Source organism: Elaeis guineensis, chromosome 8 (assembly GCF_000442705.2).
Source record: "Elaeis guineensis isolate ETL-2024a chromosome 8, EG11, whole genome shotgun sequence".
Classification (NCBI taxonomy): domain Eukaryota; kingdom Viridiplantae; phylum Streptophyta; class Magnoliopsida; order Arecales; family Arecaceae; genus Elaeis; species Elaeis guineensis.
In genome coordinates, this window is record NC_026000.2 from 1,806,689 (window position 1) to 1,831,214 (window position 24,526).

The 24,526-nt window shown below is 44.7% G+C and overlaps 1 protein-coding gene across 5 annotated transcripts in view; it reads right to left on the reverse strand.

Annotated features, from left to right (window-relative positions):
• Positions 1-16,812, reverse strand: part of LOC105050821 (uncharacterized) — a 17,840-nt gene extending 1,028 nt beyond the window's left edge. The window contains exons 1-13 of one of the 5 annotated variants that reach the window (XM_073242529.1): positions 16,409-16,804; positions 15,925-16,201; positions 15,747-15,839; positions 15,507-15,597; positions 14,737-14,803; positions 13,522-13,565; positions 12,324-12,482; positions 12,021-12,119; positions 9,589-9,738; positions 3,954-4,092; positions 769-967; positions 455-594; positions 327-366 (exon numbers count right to left, since the gene is read on the reverse strand). In XM_073242529.1, the coding sequence (XP_073098630.1) occupies positions 327-366; positions 455-594; positions 769-967; positions 3,954-4,092; positions 9,589-9,738; positions 12,021-12,119; positions 12,324-12,482; positions 13,522-13,565; positions 14,737-14,803; positions 15,507-15,597; positions 15,747-15,839; positions 15,925-16,201; positions 16,409-16,582 (1,672 nt within the window). In that variant the 5' untranslated portion in view covers positions 16,583-16,804. Of the gene's footprint in view, positions 1-326; positions 367-454; positions 595-712; positions 968-3,953; positions 4,093-9,588; positions 9,739-12,020; positions 12,120-12,323; positions 12,496-13,521; positions 13,566-14,736; positions 14,804-15,506; positions 15,598-15,746; positions 15,859-15,924; positions 16,202-16,408 lie in introns of those variants that run through there. The other 4 variants (XM_073242531.1, XM_029266305.2, XM_010930993.4 and 1 more) reach the window with 4 other exon arrangements.
• Positions 16,813-24,526: the final 7,714 nt, after the last annotated feature.

The following is a 24,526-nucleotide window of genomic DNA, read 5'->3' on the forward strand; positions in this document are numbered from 1 at the left end:
AATGACTTTTATTTGCATCCTATGCAGAATGATTTCATTTAAGTAGAAATGTATAGCTAGCACTCCTGTAAGCAAAGCAAATAACTTGACTACATAAAAGTAGATTCCCAGCCCAGTTTTCCCATCAGCGACAAACATGCACTCCCATCAGCAACAAACATGCACTCAAGAAATATGAAAGTGCAATAGGCGAACAAAAAACAAATGATTCTTTAAGAAACCTGCTTTCTGTTCTTTAAGCATTTTCATGAACTTCATAGACAAAGGTTACAAAATGAATGGAAAGAGATGAGGACTTGTGATCATATAGCAAGCATCAAGGATACAAGAGTTACCATCAACTGGGAAATAACCATCTTCACGTACCTACAGCAAAACCGCACAAAATTTTTTTAAATAGAATCTAGGAATACAAGCAAATTACCAAAAGAAAACACTTAAAAGATCTAATTACCACTGGTGGATATTCATATCCATCCAGTTCCTCTTCCTCCTCTTCTTCATCTTCAACTTCACAATTATTAGGCCCATCTGGATCTTCCTGTTCATGTTCCTTAGATTCGGTACATGGCACCTCAGCAGAACAGTTAGGAACTGCAGATGACAGATGAGGGCACAGCGTCCCATGGCTTTAGTTAGGCAGAAAAGGAAGGGCAAAATTGCCAAAATGTAACCATAAGGTGAACTAAAAACAGCACTTGAATTAATATACTCAGCAAACATATGGTTAAGGTTTGGATAAACTTCATATTGGCATTAAGAAATAACCTCCATTGAAATGTTGACCCTCCTTTTCAGGTTTCTGAAATCTACTAAAAACTTCCTCTTTCTTAGACCTTTCATAGAGTTCACGAGCTGACTGCAACAAGCATTCTGAAGCCCCCCTGGGATATAGTGACAGGAACCGTATTCTCACATGCAACCTCAAGGTTCTGAGCTTCCACATAGAGAACCAACCTGTTGCATGCTGCAGACTAATTAGTCAGGTAGATCATACACAGTATAACAATAGGGTCTAAACTTTGAATACAGTATTTTGAGCAAAAAATACCAATATGAAAGCAAAAATATGGTAACAAAATACAACAACAGTTTTTTTTCTGGATACTAAATAAAAAGTATTAAAGCGGACAATACACAAGTATGTTTATAATTACTGCATCATCCTTCAAGGGAACCTCTAGAATTCTTTTACCAAGTATTCCAGTCACTTCCCCAAGTTTTGTATATAAATCAAACAGTAACACAACTCAGTATTTCAGTCAACATTTCATGAGTGATATTTTTGTCTAATCATATTAAGCTGTCGTATTTAAATTGCCAGCAGTAGGATCCAGACAATTCAACATTAATATCTGGATTGCTAGACCATCATTATCAGGTCTCAAATCATCCTAAAGCCAATGATTTAAATCTCAGCAACCCTATAGGAATTACATATTTCTTCTTTTTTCTTTTGAGAACTATATGGAATATATGTTACCAGCTCCTATATAATACAACTTGATGCAATGATTTCTAATCATAATCTAATATTGTATAACCTAATTTTCTAATTATTCATGATGAGAAATAGGAGCAAATTCTTGGCATCATCAACAAACAGACTGGCAAATGGAGGTGGCAACATGCCCTTTGAAATATGCTTTGAAATTGGTGCTGATGGGCAACAAAATGCGATAAGAAAGTGCTTGCATGCAAAAAGAAATTTTTAGCACTGAAAGGGGTTATAAAAAATTGACCAACATTTGTTGTCAGTTTAGAACAAATTTGAGCTGTAATCCTAGCAATAGGACCATCCTGCTAGCAGAGTTAAGCACCCAAATGCATGTTGGCCCACATCGAGAACAGCTATTATGAATTTATGATCTCTTAAAATTACATGAAGAAGCATGTTTAGATACTTCCAAACAGTAGTCCAAAAAATGCAGATTATTATTGAAAATTGTCCATGTTGTAATTACTCAATTATAATATAAGAAACATCTCAAACATCTAAGTTGATTTTGGGTATATACTGTAGAACGTGATCAACAAAGTGATCTTGAAACCTACATGACCTGCCAAGTGCAATGCACTGATAAGATTTGAACTTGTTCTCCTCCCCATTGGATTTAGCTCATAGAAGCAACTAAAGGGAGTATTTTCTTGCAGAAAGTAGAGATATACCATAGGACATATTGATAACCTAGCGGCATCGTTGGATATTGGTCGAATATGAAAAACCTGGTTATGAGACGATTATCTAAAGAAAACCAATGACAACATAATGGATTAGATTGTCAGCTGATGACAACAATTCTCTTCTATTTAATGTGCTTGGCAGCTGGCAAATGCAAGTGGTTATTGGATAGCCTGCATGTGCAAGAAAATGGCTGATAGTCGTACCATGGAAAGCACAATAACAAGCCCGCAAGATTTATGGGAGAATTGCATACATCAAATGTCAGCCAATGGATTAGAATCATGAGATGCATCTCTAGCTATAGCAGAGGAAAAGTTTATTCAAAGGAGTAAACAAAATTCCAGTCGGGTGAATGGGTTAATTTTAAATACCCAAATTACCCTTCTTCCTAAAGTAACCCAACTTTATCTCTTCATCCCAAAATAACCATGGCATAAAGTCTTGGAAATTGGAATAATGACATGGGGGTAGCAGAAAATGGCTTATTTTTTGCTCAAACCTATACAGTTGACGAACCAGTAGTAAAACTCAAACAGTACTTGGAATGTTCTTTGGAGTTCTTTTTTCCTAAAAAAAGTTAAATTACGAAAATAGTGAAGTATTTTAGCAACATTTGCAAACTCGGTTTCAATTTCTGTTTCAGCCAACTCCATGGAATTCCAATTTGAGCAGTTTCAGAAGTTTGGCTCCAAAATTTCAGAGTTTCAGTCAAAAAAAAAAAAAAAAACAAGTAAAACATTCAAAAAATGAAGAAAAAAATTTAAAAGTTAGTATGCAACATTCTAAAGTATTTCGTGCCATGTAGGTTTTTTTTTTGTATACTTTTGTTTAATTTTAAGGCTGATATTAATACCTCATATAAGTGCATTTCATGAAATTCAAGCATTATATATACATACATATGATTCACTTCTTGAGCTACAATTATATGAAAAGTCGTTATGGAAAGCATCCATGAAGCTTTTTAGTGCCTGGTGCATCCATGTCTTTTCATTCCCTTTTTATGCGAACACAAACATATCAAATTTCGGAATTTCTTTCAAGTATTTTCCAGATTAAGTAACCACTTAATCAAATTCATGCCATTTGATAGTGTGACATTTATTTTATATAAACCTGTATTATTGCTATAAAATGTCTTACAATGCGTGCTATAATAAGAGCATTTTTAGAGTCCTCGACTTGTGAAGGATCATGTTATTATCTATCCTCTATTTTAATTCAAGAAATAGAAAGAAAAATAATTGACATTGATATTATATAGCTTATCTACATAAACAGAAAAAGAAATGGCCCCAATATAAGTATATGCCTGAATGAAATATTAAAAAAGGCATGTATGGTAAGTCTCAGCCAGTTTTAACTGATTGAAACCAGAGATATCAGATTGGAACCCTTCGGTTTTGGACAAAACTAGACCAAAACCAGTTAGTTCCAGCCAAAATAGGCTGAAACTACCAAAACTGATCAACACGTTAAACCTGGCACACATTTTTTCACTCAATATACTAAAAACCAATGTTTTAAGGATCAAAAAGCAATGCACCAAATTTTGATAGCACTTTTTGATTGCCTCTCAACATTTGCCGCCTACATGTGATAGAAATCAAAATGAGCATGAGATATAGAGTTAAGCAGCATGAGAACTTTCAGAATCCTGACGCCATACTTGAAGAAATAGCAATTTTTTATATTAACATATACTAGAAAAACAGTGAAACTAAAGAATGAGCGGCTATTACTCAACCAAGTAAAAGATAGAACTTACTGTGCATGTTTTCTGATCTGGAGGTTTTCTAATTTCATGTTGAATAAACTCATCAATCAGTTCAAAAAGTTGCAAGAAAACAAAATTTTTAGAGGGTAATACTTGAAAGTGACATAAATCCTTCCACGTTTGCTTCAACCTGTGAACAACATGAGCATATTGAAGTATTGAGGAACTAGCTACACATGGAAGAAGCAATCAAATTAAGAGTTTATGGTACTTAAAAAACAGCCCGTTAGAACAATGAAATAACGTATGCGATTAACAAGGAGTTAGGTTCTTGCCATAAACTACAAAAGGATAAGTAGTAGCGTCGAACTATAATGAACCAGCACCTGCAATTATCAACATTTAAAAAGAGTAATGCGAAATAAAAGTCAATGTTGGTGGATGTCTGGCCAAGGCACCACCTCCCAAGATCTTTCCAGTACCACGCGATGCAGCAGGAAGAAAGAAGAAACAAAACAAAAGGAAAAAACAATCAAAATACGTGGATCAGCCACAAAAGGACTCGCCTCCACGGGGCATGCAAACTTCACTATGAAAAGAAAATTTTACAAGAGGAGACCTCACCCTCAACCCTTGTACACCCAATTCTCTCTCACCTGAAGTTCCCCTCACAAAAGCTCTCTCTCTCTTGGAGACCCCCCTGAACCCCTGAAGAGCCTGGCGACCACTGTCCAGGAGCCTCCTGCTCCTCTCACAGCGCCCTCGCCTTTCTCTCTCCTCTGATTCGTACGGCGGCGAGAAACCGAACCGCACTTGCTCTCTGTTTCGTCTCAGGCTTTTAAAGACCTTAAACATAGCTTAAAACATGATTAGAGAGGGATTAGGAATCCTAAACAAAACCAAAAACCCCCTGGACCGTCGGATCAAGACCGGGAATCACCTGGGCCCTCCGATCGCGCTCCGGTCCACGGAATAGGGCCGTGGACCGCGAGAAACGCATGGGAAACGCCCACGCGGTCCACAGACCGCGCCGTGGACCACCCGATCCACGGTGGACCGGGGCAAGGGCCAGCAGGCCCGCTGGCCTGGGCCGGCCCGCGCGCGCGGGCATAGGCCGCGCCTGCGCGCGGACCCGCGCGCGCCTGGGCCGCGCGCCCGCCCGCGCCTGGGCCGCGGGCCCCCCCGCGCGGGCCTGGGTCGCGGGCCCCGCGCGCCGCTGCCGTCCGCTGCCAGTCGCCGGCGGTCCTCCGCCGCCTCGATTCTCGTGCCGACTTCAAAAGCTCGTATCTCCTCCATCCGAGCTCCGATTCAGGTGATCTTGGTCTCGTTGGACTCCGTTTTTCGCCGCGAACCTCGCTGTAGGCTCAATGTGGGCTGAATCTCGAGGCGTCAAATCCTAACAATCTCCACCTCGACTCGATATTCGGCCTCCTCCAAACTCTGAGAGCTTCTGGATCTCCTCGCCCCCATGTCCTAGGGCAATCGCCTGCTGATCATGGATGGACAAACATGGGAGTCGAGCCAGGCTGCTCGATCCCATCTCCGTCGTATGCTGTGCTCCTCCTGACCTGAGACCTGCTCGGGGCATCATCCTGCGGCAATAGGAATCTTACCTTGCGACGTCGCCTCTCGTCCTCCCGAGTCTCCTGTCTCGTGCCCGATCCACCTCCTGGAGCTCCACCTCGCTCTGGGCTCCACCTGGCTCCCGATGCTCCACCTCGCACTGGGCTCCCTGCCAGGTAATAATGTCCTCTGCTCCCCTTCTTCCCCTCCAGTACAATCCTATCGCCGTGTAGCACCCTCAGGATTCCTCCACCAGCTACCGTCCTGTAGCCTCTCGAATCCAGTCTGCTAAGTGAGATAAGATTCCGCCTAAAATTGGGTATGTATCGGACCTCCCCCAATCTCCTCACTGCACCGTCATGTGTCCTCCAGCTGACCGTCCCAATGCCTCTGATCGCACAGCTCGATCCATCTGGCAGATATACAGTGCTCTCACTGTTCTCCAGGGAGTCAAACTGCTCCTCTCTGCAACACACATGATAGGGGCATGCAGAATCTAATATCCACTGCTGGGAAGAAGTAGATACCTCGTCAGATATCTCCAAGACATCTCCATCTGAATCGCTGCCGGCCGTCGCTGCAGCAGCCACCGTCCGATTTTTCAGTTGAGGGCAATCTCTGGCTAGATGCCCCAACTCCTCACACCAGTAACACCTGGTTTTGCTCAAGTCCCTCCTGGACTTAGACCGCCCTCGATGCGATCTTCTGTCGCTCCGTCTACCGCCTCCTGCACCTCCAGAAGCCACCAAAGCTGAGCTATCGACACCTGAGCTCGAAGCTGGGTTCTCCCTCCTGAGAACCTCATTCTGGAGTATCACCGCGGTGACCTCGTCCATCTTGATAGTGCTCTTCCCCACTAGAAGAGCAGTCACCAAGGACTCGTACGAAGAAGGAAGTGACGCCAGCAAAACCAGCGCCCTGGTCTTCTCCTCAACGTTCTCGCCAACGCTGAAAAGGTCGGTGAGGATCTTCTGGAAGTGGCTCAAATGCTCCTGTACGCTCTGTCCCTCAGTCATCCGCAGTTGGTAAAACTGCCTCCAGAGGAAAAGAGTGTTGGTGAGAGACTTCGCCATGTACAACTCCTCGAGCTTCGACCACAGCACCGTCGGGGAAGTCTCGCTCAGCACATGGATCACCACCTCATCCGCCAGGTACATGCGGATGGTACTCACCGCCTGCATCTGTAGCCGTTTCCAATCCCGCACCTCCATGGTGGTCGGCTTCTCATCGCACAAGAGAGCTTCGATCAACCCCTGTTGGATGAGCACGTCCTTCACCCTTGCCTGCCACAAGGAGAAATTGCTCTTACCATCAAACTGGTTGATCTCCATCTTGATTGTTCCTGTTTTCTCCATCTTCAGTCTTGCTCACCACCACTGCAATCTGCGTCCTTGTACCGTCTTGCTCTGATACCACTTGTTGGGTAGATGTCTGGCCAAGACACCACCTCCCAAGATCTTTCCAGTACCACGCGATGCAGCAGGAAGAAAGAAGAAACAAAACAAAAGAAAAAAACAATCAAAATACGTGGATCAGCCACAAAAGGGCTCGCCTCCACGGGGCATGCAAACTTCACTATAAAAAGAAAATTTTACAAGAGGAGACCTCACCCTCAACCCTTGTACACCCAATTCTCTCTCACCTGAAGTTCCCCTCACAAAAGCTCTCTCTCTCTTGGAGACCCCCCTGAACCCCTGAAGAGCCTGGCGACCGCTGTCCAGGAGCCTCCTGCTCCTTCTCTCACAGCGCCCTCGCCTTTCTCTCTCCTCTGATTCGTACGGCGGCGAGAAACCGAACCGCACTTGCTCTCTGTTTCGTCTCAGGCTTTTAAAGACCTTAAACATAGCTTAAAACATGATTAGAGAGGGATTAGGAATCCTAAACAAAACCAAAAACCCCCTGGACCGTCGGATCAAGACCGGGAATCACCTGGGCCCTCCAATCGCGCTCCGGTCCATGGAATAGGGCCGTGGACCGCGAGAAACGCGTGGGAAACGCCCACGCGGTCCACAGACCGCGCCGTGGACCACCCGGTCCACGGTGGACCGGGGCAAGGGCCAGCAGGCCCGCTGGCCTGGGCCAGCCAGCGCGCGCGGGCCTGGGCCGCGCCTGCGCGCGGGCCCGCGCGCGCCTGGGCCGCGTGCCTGGGCTGCGCGCGCCTGGGCCGCGGGCCCCCCCGCGCGGGCCTGGGTCGCGCGTCCCGCGCGGGCCTGGGTCGCGCGTCCCGTGCACCGCCGCCTGCGGCCGCGCCGCTGCCGTCCGCCGCCGGTCGCCGGCGGTCCTCCGCCGCCTCAATTCTCGTGCCGACTTCAAAAGCTCGTATCTCCTCCATCCGAGCTCCGATTCAGGTGATCTTGGTCTCGTTGGACTCCGTTTTTCGCCGCGAACCTCGCTGTGGGCTCAATGTGGGCTGAATCTCGAGGCGTCAAATCCTAATAGTCAAGCCTCCTCAGTGTGTGGCATTGTATTACCCTAGAGGACAAAAGTTTTCTGGCAAGGTGATATACTACCTAGCACATGACATTACTTCATTAATTGTCTCAAAATATAGGTAGTCGAAGTGCCTCAGAAACAGAGAACACTACCTATGACCACTATATCATATTTTATAATTTTACAATCTCCTTGAATTGCCTACTTCATTCCTTTCATGTTGAGTAGTCTCTAACCTTTGGTCCTTTACCAAGGGTTTAAAAAACAACTATGGTATCAGAACAGTTACCACATAGTGCACATATAGTATGCAGGTGGCTATTGAGTTAGCACCATAAGAAATTTAAAAATTAATTAGATTCATAAACTAGTTAAAGATAACAGAAAATTCTGAAACAAGTCGATATTTAGAAAAAAAATAAGAAATTTAAGTATATCCTCTCTATATTTTCCATTTTTACCAACACACTTCACTCAAATTTCAGGTACGCTAATGAAATTCATAAATTTATGATTCATCAAATGATGAACAATTGGAAAACAAGCGACAAGGATGCGTAACTTATAACTAGGTTTCAGGTACCTATGTAATAAACAAGACACATACTTAGGATATTAATTTTCAAAAAGACACAACTCAAACTTGTTGTTCCGGAAGAGATTTATCAAACAACAAGCCACTGTCATCACAATAAGTATGCACCCAGGCTACATACATGAGCCACTTTGGTCTATGTAGCTGACTGACAGCTAACTATATAGCCCGGCCCCAACATGGTCCAGTTACCAGGCCCCACCTGCATATTCAGATGGATATGCAGCCACCTAACCACTTTTTAAAACAGTGACCTTGATGGTGCTTTTTTTAAGCTTCATAATATTTCAGCCTGATCAAGTTCATGCAACGATAGAAGTGTAATTGTCATGAATGAACTCACTCCTCAGATGCTCGCCAAGGGTGTTTTTGAAATTGCTGCTCCTCTTAAAATGTTCTCACAGAAGCAGCAAGAAGGTAGGTTCTCTAGCTTCTCCTAAAAGCACGCTTTTCCTTCTAATGAAAGCAACAGTATTGTTACCAAACACTTAAATTGTTTCAGAAGCACTTTTTTGCTTCAAAAGTTACAATTGTGCTTCTTTAAGCAACACCAATCATGCCCAAAAACAAGTTTAGATGCAACCCCCCGAATAGTGCTTACAGGTTTAAAATCCAAAGCTTCATACAAAATGTTAGTGGTTGGGATGAATTTCACATTTTGTATATGATATCTCCTTAAAAATTGAAGAAAGCAAGGCTGTTCGACACACATGCAAGTGGATAAGTAAAATAACTCTCATCATTGAGCAGACAAAAGCAAGCAGTAGGAACTTTCCAGCCAAATTTTACCGGCCGCTTCATTCCTCCTAATATGTTGCAAATAAGTAAGATAAATATGTATGTGAAACCCTGTTACTGTATTCATTGCAAAAGGGAATGCATAGTCAGTGAGCATTAACTCATAATTTATCAGAACATCATTTGACATATGTAACATCAAAAAATGATAGCCTCTTTGCAGTTTTCATAGGAATAACATGATAATAGGTGAACCTGAAGAGCTACATTGTGTTATCAGACATAGATATACAACATGATGCATAATTAGTCATAGCAGACAAGAAATACTTATGAGAAAAATGACAGTGAACTTACTTGCCATTTGTATTCGCATCTCTTAGCTCACTTGGCACCCGGAAATCAACTTTTTGATATCTGCTAAAGCCACAGTTTGTCATCCAAATCATACTAAGACTATCTAATGTAGCATCAGGAGGAAAAAGCTTGAGTGAAATACTGCAACATCTAAACCACATAAACAGGGAGCACTTAGAATGGGCAGGTTGTAAAACTTCCTGAAGCTAAGATCTGTCAGGTGCACCAACCCATACTAATCATGAGAAAAGCATCAGCGTATATATCACAGCATATCCACGCACAAATCAGAAACAAAAATAAAAAGAAGAAGAAGAAGAAGAAGAAGATGGCCATCAAATTAGTTACAATTACAACTGAACCCTGTTCAGAAATATACACAAAACAGATTCAAATGCATAGGGACAGCTAGGTTGAGAATAAAAAACACTTAACAAAATATGCTCATGCTACTAGAAAAACCATATTTCTCCCAAAAGTATGGCTTCTAGGGAATATGTTGCCAAAAATCAAACTATATAAAACATACAGCCTGATGTGTCCACATGTATATCACAAAAAAGGCAATCAACAAAATAAAGAAAGAAAACTTAAACAAGAAACAAATACACATCCAAATGTGTGAAACCAAGATATTATATAGCAATTAAAAAGCAAGAGCAAGTTCATTTATAATTTCATGGTAACAATTTCCAGAGTAGGAGAAGGCAGGCAGCCTCCACAAATCTGATGGCATTGTTGGAGGTAAAAAGCAAGCATAATGAGAAAAGTACAAGTTGTCAGCAATTGTATTCACATGGAAGCAGCATCCGACCAGAAATTTACCCACGTGGAAGAAGATTTGCTGTAGAAGGAGGTAGTGCTTAAAATCTATTAAGGGTTAAAATTTAGAGAGCATCTAAGGATGCTTTTTCTGTAAAATACTAAAAAAATTATATTTGGCAATCATTTTTGTCATGAATCAGCATAATATTGTGAACCAAGAAATAAGGAGACGATAAGCAGCACAAAAAAGTGAACAAAAGGTTCATGTTAGCAACATGTACCCAACTCTAAGAGCACAGATGCTTATGAAAGCAGTACTAAGAGTGAGATCCGATGCAGTTTAAGAGATATAAGAAGTAGATTTAGGCTTGATCTCATAGGACTATTGTAAAGTAAGAGTAATAATAATAATCATGACAAAAGTAGTCGTAGCAGCAGAAGCAGCAAAAACTTTTTAAAGATACCATTGCAACACACAGACCACTCACAGAGGTACAAATGGCTTTGTTTTAGAGAAGACATAATTTACTAACTAGCGTCAAAGCACGTGTTGTTTGGATTAATACGTGGAGGAGTTTTGGATTTGGCTGGTTCACAATAAGATGAAACTCATCATGGCATCAACAGATTAACAATGCAATAGCTTTGACCAATCTTCAAAAAACAACTTTTGGTAGAAGTGCTTCTAGACAAATCCTGATATCAGTAAACATAGGATCCTAGCAGATGTTTCTACCAACATAAACCAAATGAACTAGAATCTAGGCATGGAGAACGTGATAGACATAAACCCTTTAACCATTTCAATGCTTTGCCTCATCGCACATTTTCACTTTATGAGAGTTTCTTAAAGCTAAATTGCCCATAAACAATTCTTTAGAAACATCAATTAAATGTGCAGGCCTATTTATTCACTCACTATGAAAGGACGCAACTAAGCTAGATAAGGCTGAAACATCGTTCCAACCTTGCTAGATCCACCTTAGTCCAATTAAGTAACTGGCAGAGTCTCCATGCTCCATCAAAGCTATGATTAATATGCAGGCACTTACTCCTACTAATTGTCCTCGTTCCAATAATTTAACAAAGTTCTTCCTCCATCTTTCCATGATCAAATGGCCTTTGACATTTAATCCAACAACCATGCACCTTATGCATCTATAAGAATCCAAACAACTACTATTTCAGAAAGTTCTTTCTAAATTTATCCACAGGATACAACCATATCATGGTATGCACCCATTAAAATCTTCAGAATTACAAGCAGTTATGAATAAATTAGTCATTTACGAACACTGAAAATCACAGTCACATTGCATGTAAAGGAGTACAACAAGTTCAATCACAGCGGCTCCAACTACATTGGTTTCAAGTAAAATTTTCACCATTGGTATTCACAAAGTGTATTATTTTCTCTTCCATCACAACAAATGATAAAGTCAATATATTTACACCCAAAGTAGAAAAATATATGATCAGACAAGTTCATTGAGGGAGGAATAAAAGGTAGATGCATGTTAAATTCGATGAAAATCAATGATTCAATTAATAGTCTGGAGAGTAGAGAAAAAGAAAAGCTATAAGTGCTATATAGAAAAAAAAAATCAGAAATGTTGCCAGTCAATAATTTAAATTAAAAAAAAAAAGGGACAAGAACAGTATCATACATCCGTGATTCAGGATCTTTACGGGGATCATATCCTTTTCTAATCCAAAATCGACCAAATGGTCCAGTACTAAAGTAGTAGCCAGCTCTGAAAAGAAGCCTGCAGAAATCAAGAGTTCATAAGTCATTAGAGAAGTTATGTGAGAGCGAAAAAAAATGAAATAGAATATAACATTCGAACAGATATTGCACCACAAACTCCATACAGAATGTTAAATACATCATTACTTAAGAAATTGACTTTGCATCTGATGCAGTTTCTCATTTTGAAGGGGAGAAAGGAAACATGGGGAAATGGGAAGACCTTTTCAGCTGGTTTTCAGAGACGTCTAAGTCATCTTCAAGCAAGCGCTCATGAAGTGACCATCTGGGCCATATAGGTCGTTCCTCAAATAACTTGCATACAGCCATCTGCCACTCCCACTCGGTCATATCTTTCGGTATGTTATCTTCCCAGTTAATCTTTATGGGAACCCTTGTACATATTAAGCTCCACAAATAAACAGATTTGGAAACAAGCATGTAATAGACCAATATGGTTACTGGTGCCCAGAAAATCTTAAAACAATCAGCTATCATTCAAAAATCAACAGTCAAGTGATGTAGGTAAAAATATAGTTTCAGTTAGGGATGAAAATTTTTCATTCAAAAGCAGGTTGGTAAGATGGCCTAATCAGGTCTCTAAGATCCTGTAAGGTTCATTTTGTAATATACTGCTAACTTTACATTACGAGCCAAATCACATTGATTGTTGAGTTTAAATTGGCAACACATTCACAGTAGGACTTGGGCCAGGGAGTCCTGGTGCAGCTATCGGAAGCCTCACTCCAGAAGCACAAGAACTGACAGCACAAAGCTTAGCAGCCCATGCGTTGATGTTGACACCAGAGGTGAACATCAGTCCTATTTAAATGTTGAAGGCCAGTATGTCTTGCCACAGTCATCAAGAACTGAAAAATCAAGTCTGTATGGCACCGCTGTTCAAGAAATCTTACACCAATTTTAATGCAACGCTCATTTGTTTATGTTATTCTCAGTCATCACAATCAACCAGTCATGTGACATGTTTATGTGAGTTTTATTACAAGTCTCCAACCAAGCCTTTATTTGCTTAGATGCTTGTGCACTTATTTTAAAAAAGATACAGGCACTGCTACTTGTAAGGGCTATTCCCTATAAGATCATCTCGAAAATCTATTAGCATTCCTATCACCATTACTATTATTATTTTGAAAAATAATGATAAAATCCATTCTTCTGATTAGAAACTTTTCATGCTTATCTGAAATATTAATTTTCAAACTTAGAGTAAAATCTCTTGAAAAGCAGACCTACTCTCAGGTTCTTATGGAATCAGGAAACCATTGTGGACCTCACACAATTGTCAACTATTGGTGCCTTGACATTTTGAACATCTTAAGAGAAGCAGTTATTACAAGTACATCCTTTTCCTACAATTTCCTGCATAAATTACGAAAGAAACTAGCTCAACAATAAGGATATTTTCTATGTCGAAAGCAATTGCAAGGCACGGCTCAATATCCATCTGCCACAGAAAATGATAAAACATTAATCAACATAATGTCTGGCTACCCATATGATAATAAGATAAGCATGGAAGAACCAAAATAATCATTTGAACATAACTTATGCCTGCAATCTTCTAAAGCAGTTCACATGCCACAGTACTGAATCGAATGATATTGGAATAGAGAAGATGCTGATTCTGGGACTCAAGGGATAAATTGCAGCAAACAGGATTATTAATGGAAGCATTAGTTGAACCTATTCAAACAAAAAATACTATAAAAGTAGAGGAACAAGATATTTAGTCCGGTTTGTCATTCAAAATTTTGCATATTCAATAAGTTGCAGTGTTACAGATAATTACAGCTTAATTGGGACTCCAAAAGGTAATGAGCAGTACATGGCAAATTGTTCCTTACATGGAGAGCATCAAAAATTCATGAGAAATGGCCTCTCTTTTACATTCACCTATAGACCAAAAAAAATTAAAATGCTAACCGGCTGGCCAAATGTGGAAGGATAATTGAACAAGCGGTTTTGTTTTCGAAGCTGCAATATATGTTGAAGAATATCATGATGATAGATTTTAATAAAATGCCTATAGACATCATTCTACAGACAAAAGAGGGAATCATAACTCACCTGCTTAAACACACTTAGTTCTTGACCTACCCCAACTACCTAATATTTGAGTTGCCCAAAAGACAAAACCTACTTGGATAGCTTAGCAGTTGGAGAATGCAAGGATGCCTTGGAAAGCAAGTATCCGGACATCAATTCCGGTTGATAGCTTTGCTAAGGAAAACATGGTAGTTTTACTAAGGAAAACATCAATGGGCACCATGACAAAAACCACGATATCCAATAGTTTAATGAATAAGTTTAAAAGAATATGCTAGGAAACAGTGCAATGATCCAATTATAGTTAAGTTTCCTCCCAAATGAGTCTTTTTCAGCGATCTTACAGGGCCACAAATAACTTTAGGTAAGCAATCAAAAAAGCAAGCATGTTACAGCGGCCTCAAGCAATGGCAAATAAAAATCATCAAATGATTGAATAAGAGCATATATATGATAATATAAAACAAAAAAAATAATAATAAGCAGGAATAAACATGGGATTGAACAATGCATAAAACATGGGGATGAACAAAGAGTGCAAAGCCCTTACAAGCCAATGGAAGTATTACCTCCCAACAGTGCTCCACAACCCCCCTTTGGAAGTTTCTTGAGAACAAATTAACCGATGGGTTAAGCCTATATTCAATTAACATGAGAAAATCAGTAGCAAATAAATATTAGGAACCCATGAAGTAAAGTCTCAATAGATTACCAATGAAACAATAAAATATCGTCTCAAGCCTAACCAAACCATTATTATTCAAAAGTAAGGCCAGAATCCAACTACTAGAAAAATATTATTAACTTGCAAATATAAATTAGTTTAATTTGTTCAAAAAAATAAAAAATAAATTAGCAAATACATAGATAGTAATATCTGGAGAATCATATTGTCAATTCAATAATTGATTTAAATGAGAATTAAAAGAATCAATTTTCTTTCCCTAGTTAAAATAGAATAAAAGAAAAATGCATTGTCCTTAATTTAATGTAACCACAAACACGGCCACCAAGAATGAATGACCAGACTCTCTGGAATACAACAAAAAATAGAAAAGAAAAGATCAAATTAACAAAAGCATCTAATGTAACCACAAGCACAACCACCAGGAATGTATGACCATCCTCTGTGGAATATAAAAAATAAAAATAAAAAGATAAAACTAATAAAAGCAGTTTTTAAGTTTGCTGCAGTATCTAAATTCAGTAATCATAACCATAAGGAAACCTCACAATTTCTTATCTTTGTTTCATATATGTATGTGTGTATGTAACTAAGTATGTGTATGCATGTATTAAAAAAAAAGGGGTATTTTGAGCACAAAATAGAGCATCTCACACTATGGTCTCCGGCCTGTCCTTCAACGAGAAGAGTGGTGGCACCAGCATCATGACATCTGCTCCATCTATGCCCGAATTCACATCTTCTTCTGTCAATCACAAGAGGATGGTGATTGTCAAAAAGAAACATCTGGGGAATTCTTAATCAACAACGAAATCACCATGCAGGCAAACCACGGAGGCATGGTCACTAAGAAGAAGAGGAAAACACATTGAGAAAGACCACGAGTGGCCCTACCTAAATCCAGTCCCCCCTCCAAAACCCAGGGCCGCTTCTTTCTTCTTTCCTCAGCAGCATGGACCGCAAGAACATGCTGGTAGTCCACCATTCCTACGCACGAACCGATACACTGAACATACAGGGGAGGGTGAAGGTTTTTTCTTTCTCTTTTTTGGTAAAAACGTGATAGGTTTACCTTCGAAGCGGTACGCATCGCGCACCCGTGCCACAACTTCCGCCAACAGGCTCTTGGCCGGTGCCGGTGTTCCCTCCCGTCCACCACCATTAGCTTCGCCTACGGATCCTTGGGCTCCGCCTCCGGTTTCGCCACTGGACCGTTCGGCTCCACCCCTGGATTTCGAAATCCTAAGGAGAAGACTAGAACTGGGATGGAGATTCCCAAAGGCCGGGTGGCAGTAAGGGTCTTCAGGGCGGAAGCGGAGTTCCATGGCTCCGGTTTCCGAGCTCCTCACCTGTGGACAAGAAAATCGATCAAGATGAGCAAAATAAGGAAAGGAATCGGGGAAGATTAAGAATCGATCTTTTGGGCAGAAAACGACCAAGATGGCGAAGATGAAGAAAGAATTAACGAAAAAATCGATCTTTTAAGGGAAGCGATAAAGAAGACGAAAGACGAAGAAAGGGTTAAAGCAAGATGCGACTTTTAGGGCAAGAAGTACCTTGGCGATTTCCGGAAGGCCACCGAGAGTCTCGATGGCGCGTTCGGTGGACGATGGGTAGCCCGGGTAATGGATGGCGAAGGCCTCGGCTGCCGGGAGCACGCCAGAGACGGCGCCGTCTGTAACGACGGAGGAGGTGGAGGGTTTCGGAGGGCCGTCGTCTGGGGGATCCATGGCGGCGGGGAAGGAGAGGAGATCGGGGGTCGGAAAGAGCCGGAGAGGGCGGAGAAGGAGGAGAGCTTTTGGCTGCGATAGAATAGAAGATTACCACCGTCCGACTGCCCGTTGGGGTTTGAAAGAGCTTGCCGGTGATGGATTATCCGAGCAAGAGTAGAATTCCTTTTTTGTTTATCTTTTGGTGGGATTTTTTTTTTTTTAATCAAAAGCGATGACTTGTAAAAGATAACTATAGGCTCGAACAAGTTCCTGGATTTAGAATAATTGTGGTCAAGTCAGCGACCTGGGAATAACTTAAATGGTTGGGTCAGCAGCAATGTTTATGCCGACTTTATGCGAAGCGCTCCATCTAAAGTCGGCAATTAAACGCCAACAATTCCAAAATTATTTGTTCCGGTATAGTTTCCCGATTGCGGCCATCGCATTGAGTCCGTGCTGCCTGCCGATTTAATAAGTTATTTACATTATAAACTGTAGGCTGGGAGCTCAAATTTGCAGGAGATTAACCATCACATAACGTCAGCAAAGCTTGCAAATTTTTTTTTTAAATTACTTATAGTATATACTGTAGTTTCAAGCCCGTACCCTCGGTTTATTTTATTTATATTTATATATTTTCATGATTCTTTTCCACGCATTTCCAATAAATTATTTTCTACTTAAATTTTTTTAAAAAAATCGCTAACCATCCAATCAACATCCTTAACCAATTAGACTCATTTTAAAATCTAAAAAAATATTTTTTTAATTTATTTTGTTTCTCTCACTGGTTAATTCTTGAACTCTTTGTCATCGATTATTTTGTAACATGCATTGCATCTGTTGGGATATATCGACCAATTCTCTCACGCCGACTCACCATCGGGCCCGCCTGACCAACGCCCGACTCTGCCGACCAACGACTGCCGACACCGATCGATCGAGTATATGTCGGTCGGGCAGATCCTCTCCGCTCTCGACTGGCCAAACTGTAGAGCCGAATATCCGAATCTTGTAAGGCGCCCGACTGACCATCGGAGGGTCCCTAGGTGTCCGCCCGACTGACCATCAGAGGGTCCCTAGGTGTTCGTTCGACATTCCTCAACCAGGCACCGGCATACAGTCGGTCGACTCCTTCAAACGCCGTACAACTGCTAGAGGTTGTCCGTCCTGACAGCGGCGTGCGGCTTAGCCGCCCTGGGGCGTTATCCCACCTAAGGCACGGGTCAACCCTAGTACTTTGACAGCCCCACGGCGATTTGACAGTCCTTGACGATTTGACAATTCTCCTATTGTCGACGCCATTAATGACGGTGCCATACCGCGCCCTACTATAAAACGGGGAAGGCAACAGTGCTGAGGGGGCTTTTCGAAATCCTTGAGCGTGTACTCTCTCTCTCTCTCCCTCGCTGAGCTCCTTGATTCTTTTCTACTGTTGCCTAGTCTCCTCTCTGACTTGACCGTCGGAGGGTTCCCGACCAGAGACACCTCCGATCAGTGCGGACTTCTTTTACAGGCGCTCGTTTCCGGCGACCAGGCGACGAGGGGATTGGCCGCAACAGGTTTGGCGCGCCAGGTAGGGGGGGCGGCTAAGGAACAGGGATTGCGATCCCCACAGAACTCGAGACGTCCTTTCGAGATGATAAGAACCAGAGCTCAGCAGTCGAGGATCACCGGATCGGTGAGGCACTCTTCCCGTCGGGAAGAGGCCTCTCCTCCACCCTCCATGGCGAAACCTAGCTCTTCGCGCCCTGTGGTGACCACGGAGGCACAGATCACGACGATTGTGCAGCAGATGACCGTGTTGACGGACGCGGTCAAGAGCCTCCAACAGCAACCAACCCGGTTGCCGCACTCGCCGGCAGAGCAACCGACAGCACACCCGATGCCTTCCAGGAGCAGCCGCCGGCGCCCGTGTCGGTCTCCATCTCCTCCTCAGGAGCAACTGTTACAGCACTCCCACCGAGAGGAGGAGAGGCGCCCACGGCTTGATACCCATCGGTCTAGACGACCGACTCCTTCCCGATTGGAACGGGCAAGGAAAGAGAAGCGGCTGCAAACGCCATCCGCCTCCCTCTCAGAGTCATCGGGAGACTCCACTCCCGGGGTCTCTCAGCACCGACGGGCCGACGACTACGAACGCAGGTTCGAAGAAATCAACCGTCGGCTTGCCCAGCTACAGGTGGACGGACAGAAGTTCTCGAACGATGTCGACTTTCAGACTGCCCAACCTCTCTCCCGACTCATCCTCGATGAGCCGATTCCTAGTCGGTTCAAGATGCCCCACGTGGAGCCTTATGACGGCTCCACCGACCCAATTAACCACCTGGAGAGCTACAAGGCTCTCATGATGATCCAAGGGACGACCGATGCCCTCCTTTGCATCGGCTTCCCCACCACACTCCGCAAAGCTGCCAGGGCCTGGTACTCCGGCCTTCGTCCAGGAAGTGTTCACTCCTTTGGACAGCTTGAGCATTCTTTTATGGCCCATTTTAGCACCAGCCGGTTGCCGCCGCGAACTTCGGATAGCCTTTTTTTCCTTAAACAGGGAGAAAATGAGACGCTCCGATATTTCGTGATGCGATTCAACGCGGCCACGCTCGAGGTCCGGGACCTCAATGAAGACATGGCCATCTCAGCCATGAAGAGGGGGTTAAGGGGGTCCCGATTTACCTACTCTTTGGACAAGACCCTCCCCCGAACGTACGCCGAACTACTGGAGCGCGCGTACAAGTACATGCGCGCGGACGAAGGAGCTTCCGATCGACGTCAGACTGAGGTCAAGGGCCCGAAGGAGAAGCGAAGGAAGGGTCGGGACCCTGCCGAGCCTAGCGGGCCCCCGATCGATAAGCCGATCTCGCCCCAGCGACGGAACCAGAGGTCGCCTCGGCAGCGGAGTCCGAGGCCAACACGCCCCAGGTATGACTCCTATACTCCTCTCTCTGCTCCTCGTACACAGATTTTGATGGAGATCGAAGGAGAGGAATATCTGCGACGGCCCCGCCTCTGAAGGCAAAGGACCTCGACCGACGGAAGTACTGTCGATTCCATCGGGGCCATGGCCACAACACCGAGCAGTGCATCCAACTCAAGGATGAAATTGAGGCCCTAATACGCCGAGGGTATCTTAGCAAATTTCGGAAGAACCCACCGACTCGTCCCGTCACTGACCGACGACCCCAACCGACTGAGGAAGCTACGACTAACCAACCTACGGTCGGGGTCATCAACATGATCTCCAAACGACTGGATCCGGGGATGACTGCTGGAGGGGAGCCGACGAAGAAGCTGCACCAAGACAATGTAATTACTTTTGCAGATGAAGATGTTCGGAGCATCCAAACCCCCATGACGACGCTGTTGTTGTCTCGGCAACAATAGCAAATTATGATGTAAGAAAGATTTTTGTAGATAATGGAAGTTCGATGAATATTTTGTTTTACTCGACCTTCTCCCGGATGTGACTGTCGGCTGACCGGCTCAGGAGAGTCTCTGCACCCCTGATAGGCTTCGCTGGGAATGCCGTCACTGTGGAAGGGGAAATTACTTTACCCATGACGGCTGGAACCGAACCACGACAAAGCACAGTCCACCTAACCTTTGTGGTCGTCCAAGTGCCTTCGACCTACAACGCCATACTTGGAAGGTCCGGACTAAACGCCCTCAGGGTAATAGTCTCGACGTATCATCTGCTGGTTTGGTTCCCGACCAAAAATGGAGTCAGGGAGATGCGCGGGGATCAACAGCTCACTCGGCGATGCTTCCAGATCTCCGCTCGAAGCGATGAATTGAGGGGCTCCCTGACGGTCGACAAGTTGGACCAACGGGAAGTAGAAGAACGGGGTGAGCCGGCCGAACAGCTTGTCCCCATCCCGATATCGGAGAATCCCGAACGAATGGTATGGGTCGGGTCTCAATTACCCGACCCCGGGCGACGGCAGCTAGTGAAGCTGTTGAAGGCCAATGCCGACGTATTCGCTTGATCGGCAGCGGATATATCGGGCATCCCCCCGGAGATGATGACTCACTGACTCAACATCGACCCAGCAATGAGGGCGGTGAGGCAGAAGAAGTGGTCTTTTGCTCCCGAAAGACAGAAGGCCATCGACGAAGAAGTGGACAAACTACTCGAGGCGGGCTTTATCAGAGAGACCACGTATCCTGATTGGCTCGCCAATATGGTCATGGTGAAGAAAGCCAACGGAAAGTGAAGGATCTGCATCGACTACACCGACTTGAATCGAGCCTGCCCGAAGGACAGCTTTCCACTTCCGAAAATTGACCAGCTGGTAGATGCGACGTCCGGCTACCGACTACTCAGCTTCATGGACGCCTTTGTCGGGTACAATCAGATCCAGATGGTGCCGAAAGACGAAGAGCACATGGCCTTCGTGACCGCCAAGGGCCTTTACTGCTACAGAGTAATGCCCTTTGGTCTGAAGAACACCGGGGCTACCTACCAACGACTTGTCAATAAGGTCTTCAAAGACCAAATCAGGCGCAACATGGAGGTATATGTGGTCGACATGCTGGTAAAGAGTGCGCAAATTCTAGATCACGTGCAAGATCTCGAGAAAATCTTCCGCACTCTACGACGACATCGGATGAAGCTAAATCCAACTAAATGCGCCTTCGGAGTGACTTCGGAGAAATTTCTCGAGTTACTCATTTTGCAACGAGAAATTGAGGCCAATCCCGAGAAGATCAAAGCAATCGTCGATATGCGACATCCGGACAACAAAAGAGAGGTGCAGCAACTCAACGGAAGGATCATCGCACTCAGCCGATTCATCTCTCAGTCGGCTAAAAGATACCTTTCGTTCTTCAAAACTTTGAGACAGGTGAAGGACTTCTCCTGGTCGGATGAGTGCCGACGGGCCTTTGAGGACCTGAAGAGGTACCTGACCTCTCCGCCGCTGCTTGTAAAGTCGAAAGTCGGAGAGATATTGTACCTCTATCTGGCCGCTTCCACTAAGGCGGTTAGCTCGGTGCTCGTCCGAGAAAATGAGAACCGAATCCACCAACCTATATACTACACCAGCAAAGTGCTCCACGGTGCTGAAGATCGGTATTCAAAGACGGAGAAGATGATATTCACCCTGATTGTATCTGCGCAACGACTCCGTCCGTATTTTCAAGCGCACGCCATTGTGGTCCTCACCGACCAACCCCTGAGGGCGATATTGCGCCACCCCGACACATCGGGACGACTGGCGAAATGGGCAATGAGGCTCAGCGAGTTCGACATTCAGTACCGACTGCGACCTGCCTTAAAGGCCCAGGTCCTGGCCGACTTTATCGCGGAATGCCCGACAGCCGATCAAGGACCGGAAGATGAGAGCTCCAGAGAAGTTGCTATCTCGGAGCCTGACCCCAGGTCTACCTGGGTGCTGCACATCGACGGAGCTTCCAATGCTCGTGGGAGCGGGGCTGGATTCCTGCTCACTAACTCGGAGGGGGTAGTCACTGAGTACGCCCTCCGATTCGACTTTAAAATCTTCAACAATCAAGCCGAGTACGAGGTGCTCCTCGCTGGCCTGAAAATGGTGAAAGAGCTTAGGATCGACAGCCTCTGAGTCTTCTCCGACTTCCAGCTGATTGTGGGGCAGGTCAAGGGCAAATTCGAGGCACGAGACCCGACTATGGCAAAGTATCTCCTGAAGATGAAAGATCTCGTGGCATGCTTCGGATATTTCGAGATCTCCCACATCCTTAGGTCGGAGAACGCTCGGGCCGATGCACTCTCCAGGCTTGCGACTTCAGCTTATGACGCCTTGGGTCGGACGTTCGTGGAGAATCTTGAGCAGCCAAGCATCAACGGGATCGAGGAGGTGCTGCAACTAGTGGTCGAGCCAAGCTGGATGGATCCGATCGTTCAGTACCTGATCGATGGAACTAGCCCTGAAGACCCCACGGAAGCCAAACGGCTTCGATGATCGACCTTCCAATACGTGATGATGGATGGCCGACTCTACAAAAGGTCGTTCTCCCTCCCCTTGCTCAAATGCTTGGGACCGATCAACGCGGACTACGCTCTCAGAGAAGTACACGAAGAGATCTGTGGAAACCACTTGGGGGGCAAATCTTTGGCCTACAAAGTCCTACGGTAGGGTTACTACTGACCTACCTTGAGGAAGGATGCGGCTGAGTTGGTTCGAAAGTGTGAGCCATGCCAGAGGTATGCCAACATACAGTATCGATCAGCCAGCCAAATCACCCCAATCGTCGCCCCGTGGCCCTTCGCCCAGTGGGAGATCGACATACTCGGCCCCTTCCCTCCGACATCTGGCCAAAGAAAGTTCATAGTCATCGCCATCGACTACTTCACTAAGTGGGTGGAAGCCGAGCCTCTGACGCAAATCACTGAACAGAAGATGGAGGACTTCATCCAGAAGCCCATCATCTTCAGGTTCGGATTGCCGCACACCATTATCACTGACAATGGACGACAATTCGACAACCAGGACTTCAGAGACTTCTGTGCGAGGTTTCATATTATGCACCGACTGACATCGGTCGGACATCCATAGTCCAACGGTGAAGTCGAGGTGACCAACCGGACCATTCTGCATGGACTTAAAACCCGACTGAATGAAGCCAAAGGCCTCTGGGTCGAGGAGTTGAATTCTGTCCTATGGGCGTATCGAACGACACCCCGTGTCCCAATCGGAGAATCGCCTTTCAGCTTGGTCTATGGGACAGAGGCGATGATACCACTCGAGATCGGGCTACCATCGACTAGAGTCGAGCAGTATCAAGAGCCGGACAACTCTGAGTGTCGGAGGGCCGACCTAGACCTCCTTCTCGAACTTCAGAGCGAGGCTCGACTCCACATGGCTTCTTACCGACAGAAAGTAGCCCGATATTACAACACCAAGGTCAAACCGAAGCTTTTCAGGCCTGGGGATCTAGTCCTAAGAAAGGCAGAAGTCTCGAAGCCTCTAGACCGAGGGAAGTTAGCTCCGACCTGGGAAGGACCCTACAAGGTAGCGGACGCCTACGGGCCGAGAGCTTATCGATTGGAGACTCTAGAAGGGAACGCCATTCCCCGGACCTGGAATGCCGACAATCTAAAGTTGTACTACCAATGAACTTTGTATCCCCTCACTCGGAATACAAATTCAGTTTCAAAACTTCGAAGTCTGGAATCTTGACTCTTCGACTGTGGGTTGGCGCTCGCCAAGAAGTACGAGCCCCGACGTCCCGACTTGAGCCTAACGTTCCACTAGGGACCAACGGTCCGATCGCCGACGATGCATCGGATGCTTGAAAGGACCGATATATCCATGACGACGGGAGTTACACTCCTTCTACAGTTAAAACTCTCGGGCAAAACGATCGACTGACTTGCCGACTCGGCCCTGGCAAAGAAAGGCAAAGCGCCAATGCGACCAATGTCGCGTCGGCAACTTACCGACCAGGTCATGATCGATCGAAGGATATTCGACTTGCCACCGTTTATCGCATGCGGTGCGACGTATAAACCCGACCTAGGTTGGGGTAATGGGAACTCGACTTGTCATCGTTTTTCCGACTAAACACGTCGGATGCCATTTGGCTGAACTCATCGGACGACATTTGACTATCGGGTCCTATGGAATGATCCGGTCATCGAGTTATGCCCAGAGGTCGGTTGGCCTTCAACTCGATGAACACGCCCGACTCACGCCCAGGCGACAAGCGTTTGACTTAAGCCCTCGACCGTCGGGTTACACGATAGTCGGGAGATTGATTCAAAGTTGGAATTCGCTCTACCTTTGCCGCGGCGCGCGTTACCGACTACCTCGGATCATTATCTGAGATCCTACCGAACATCCTAACTAGTGCACTGGGCTTACAACTTACGCGTTCAAAAAGTACTTCGGCGAATCACACAAGACACATCTCAAAAAACATACAAAGGAAGGGAGTCAAAGTTAAAAAGGCTTTAGCTTTCATTAAAGTTCGGGCTAAGTTTACAAA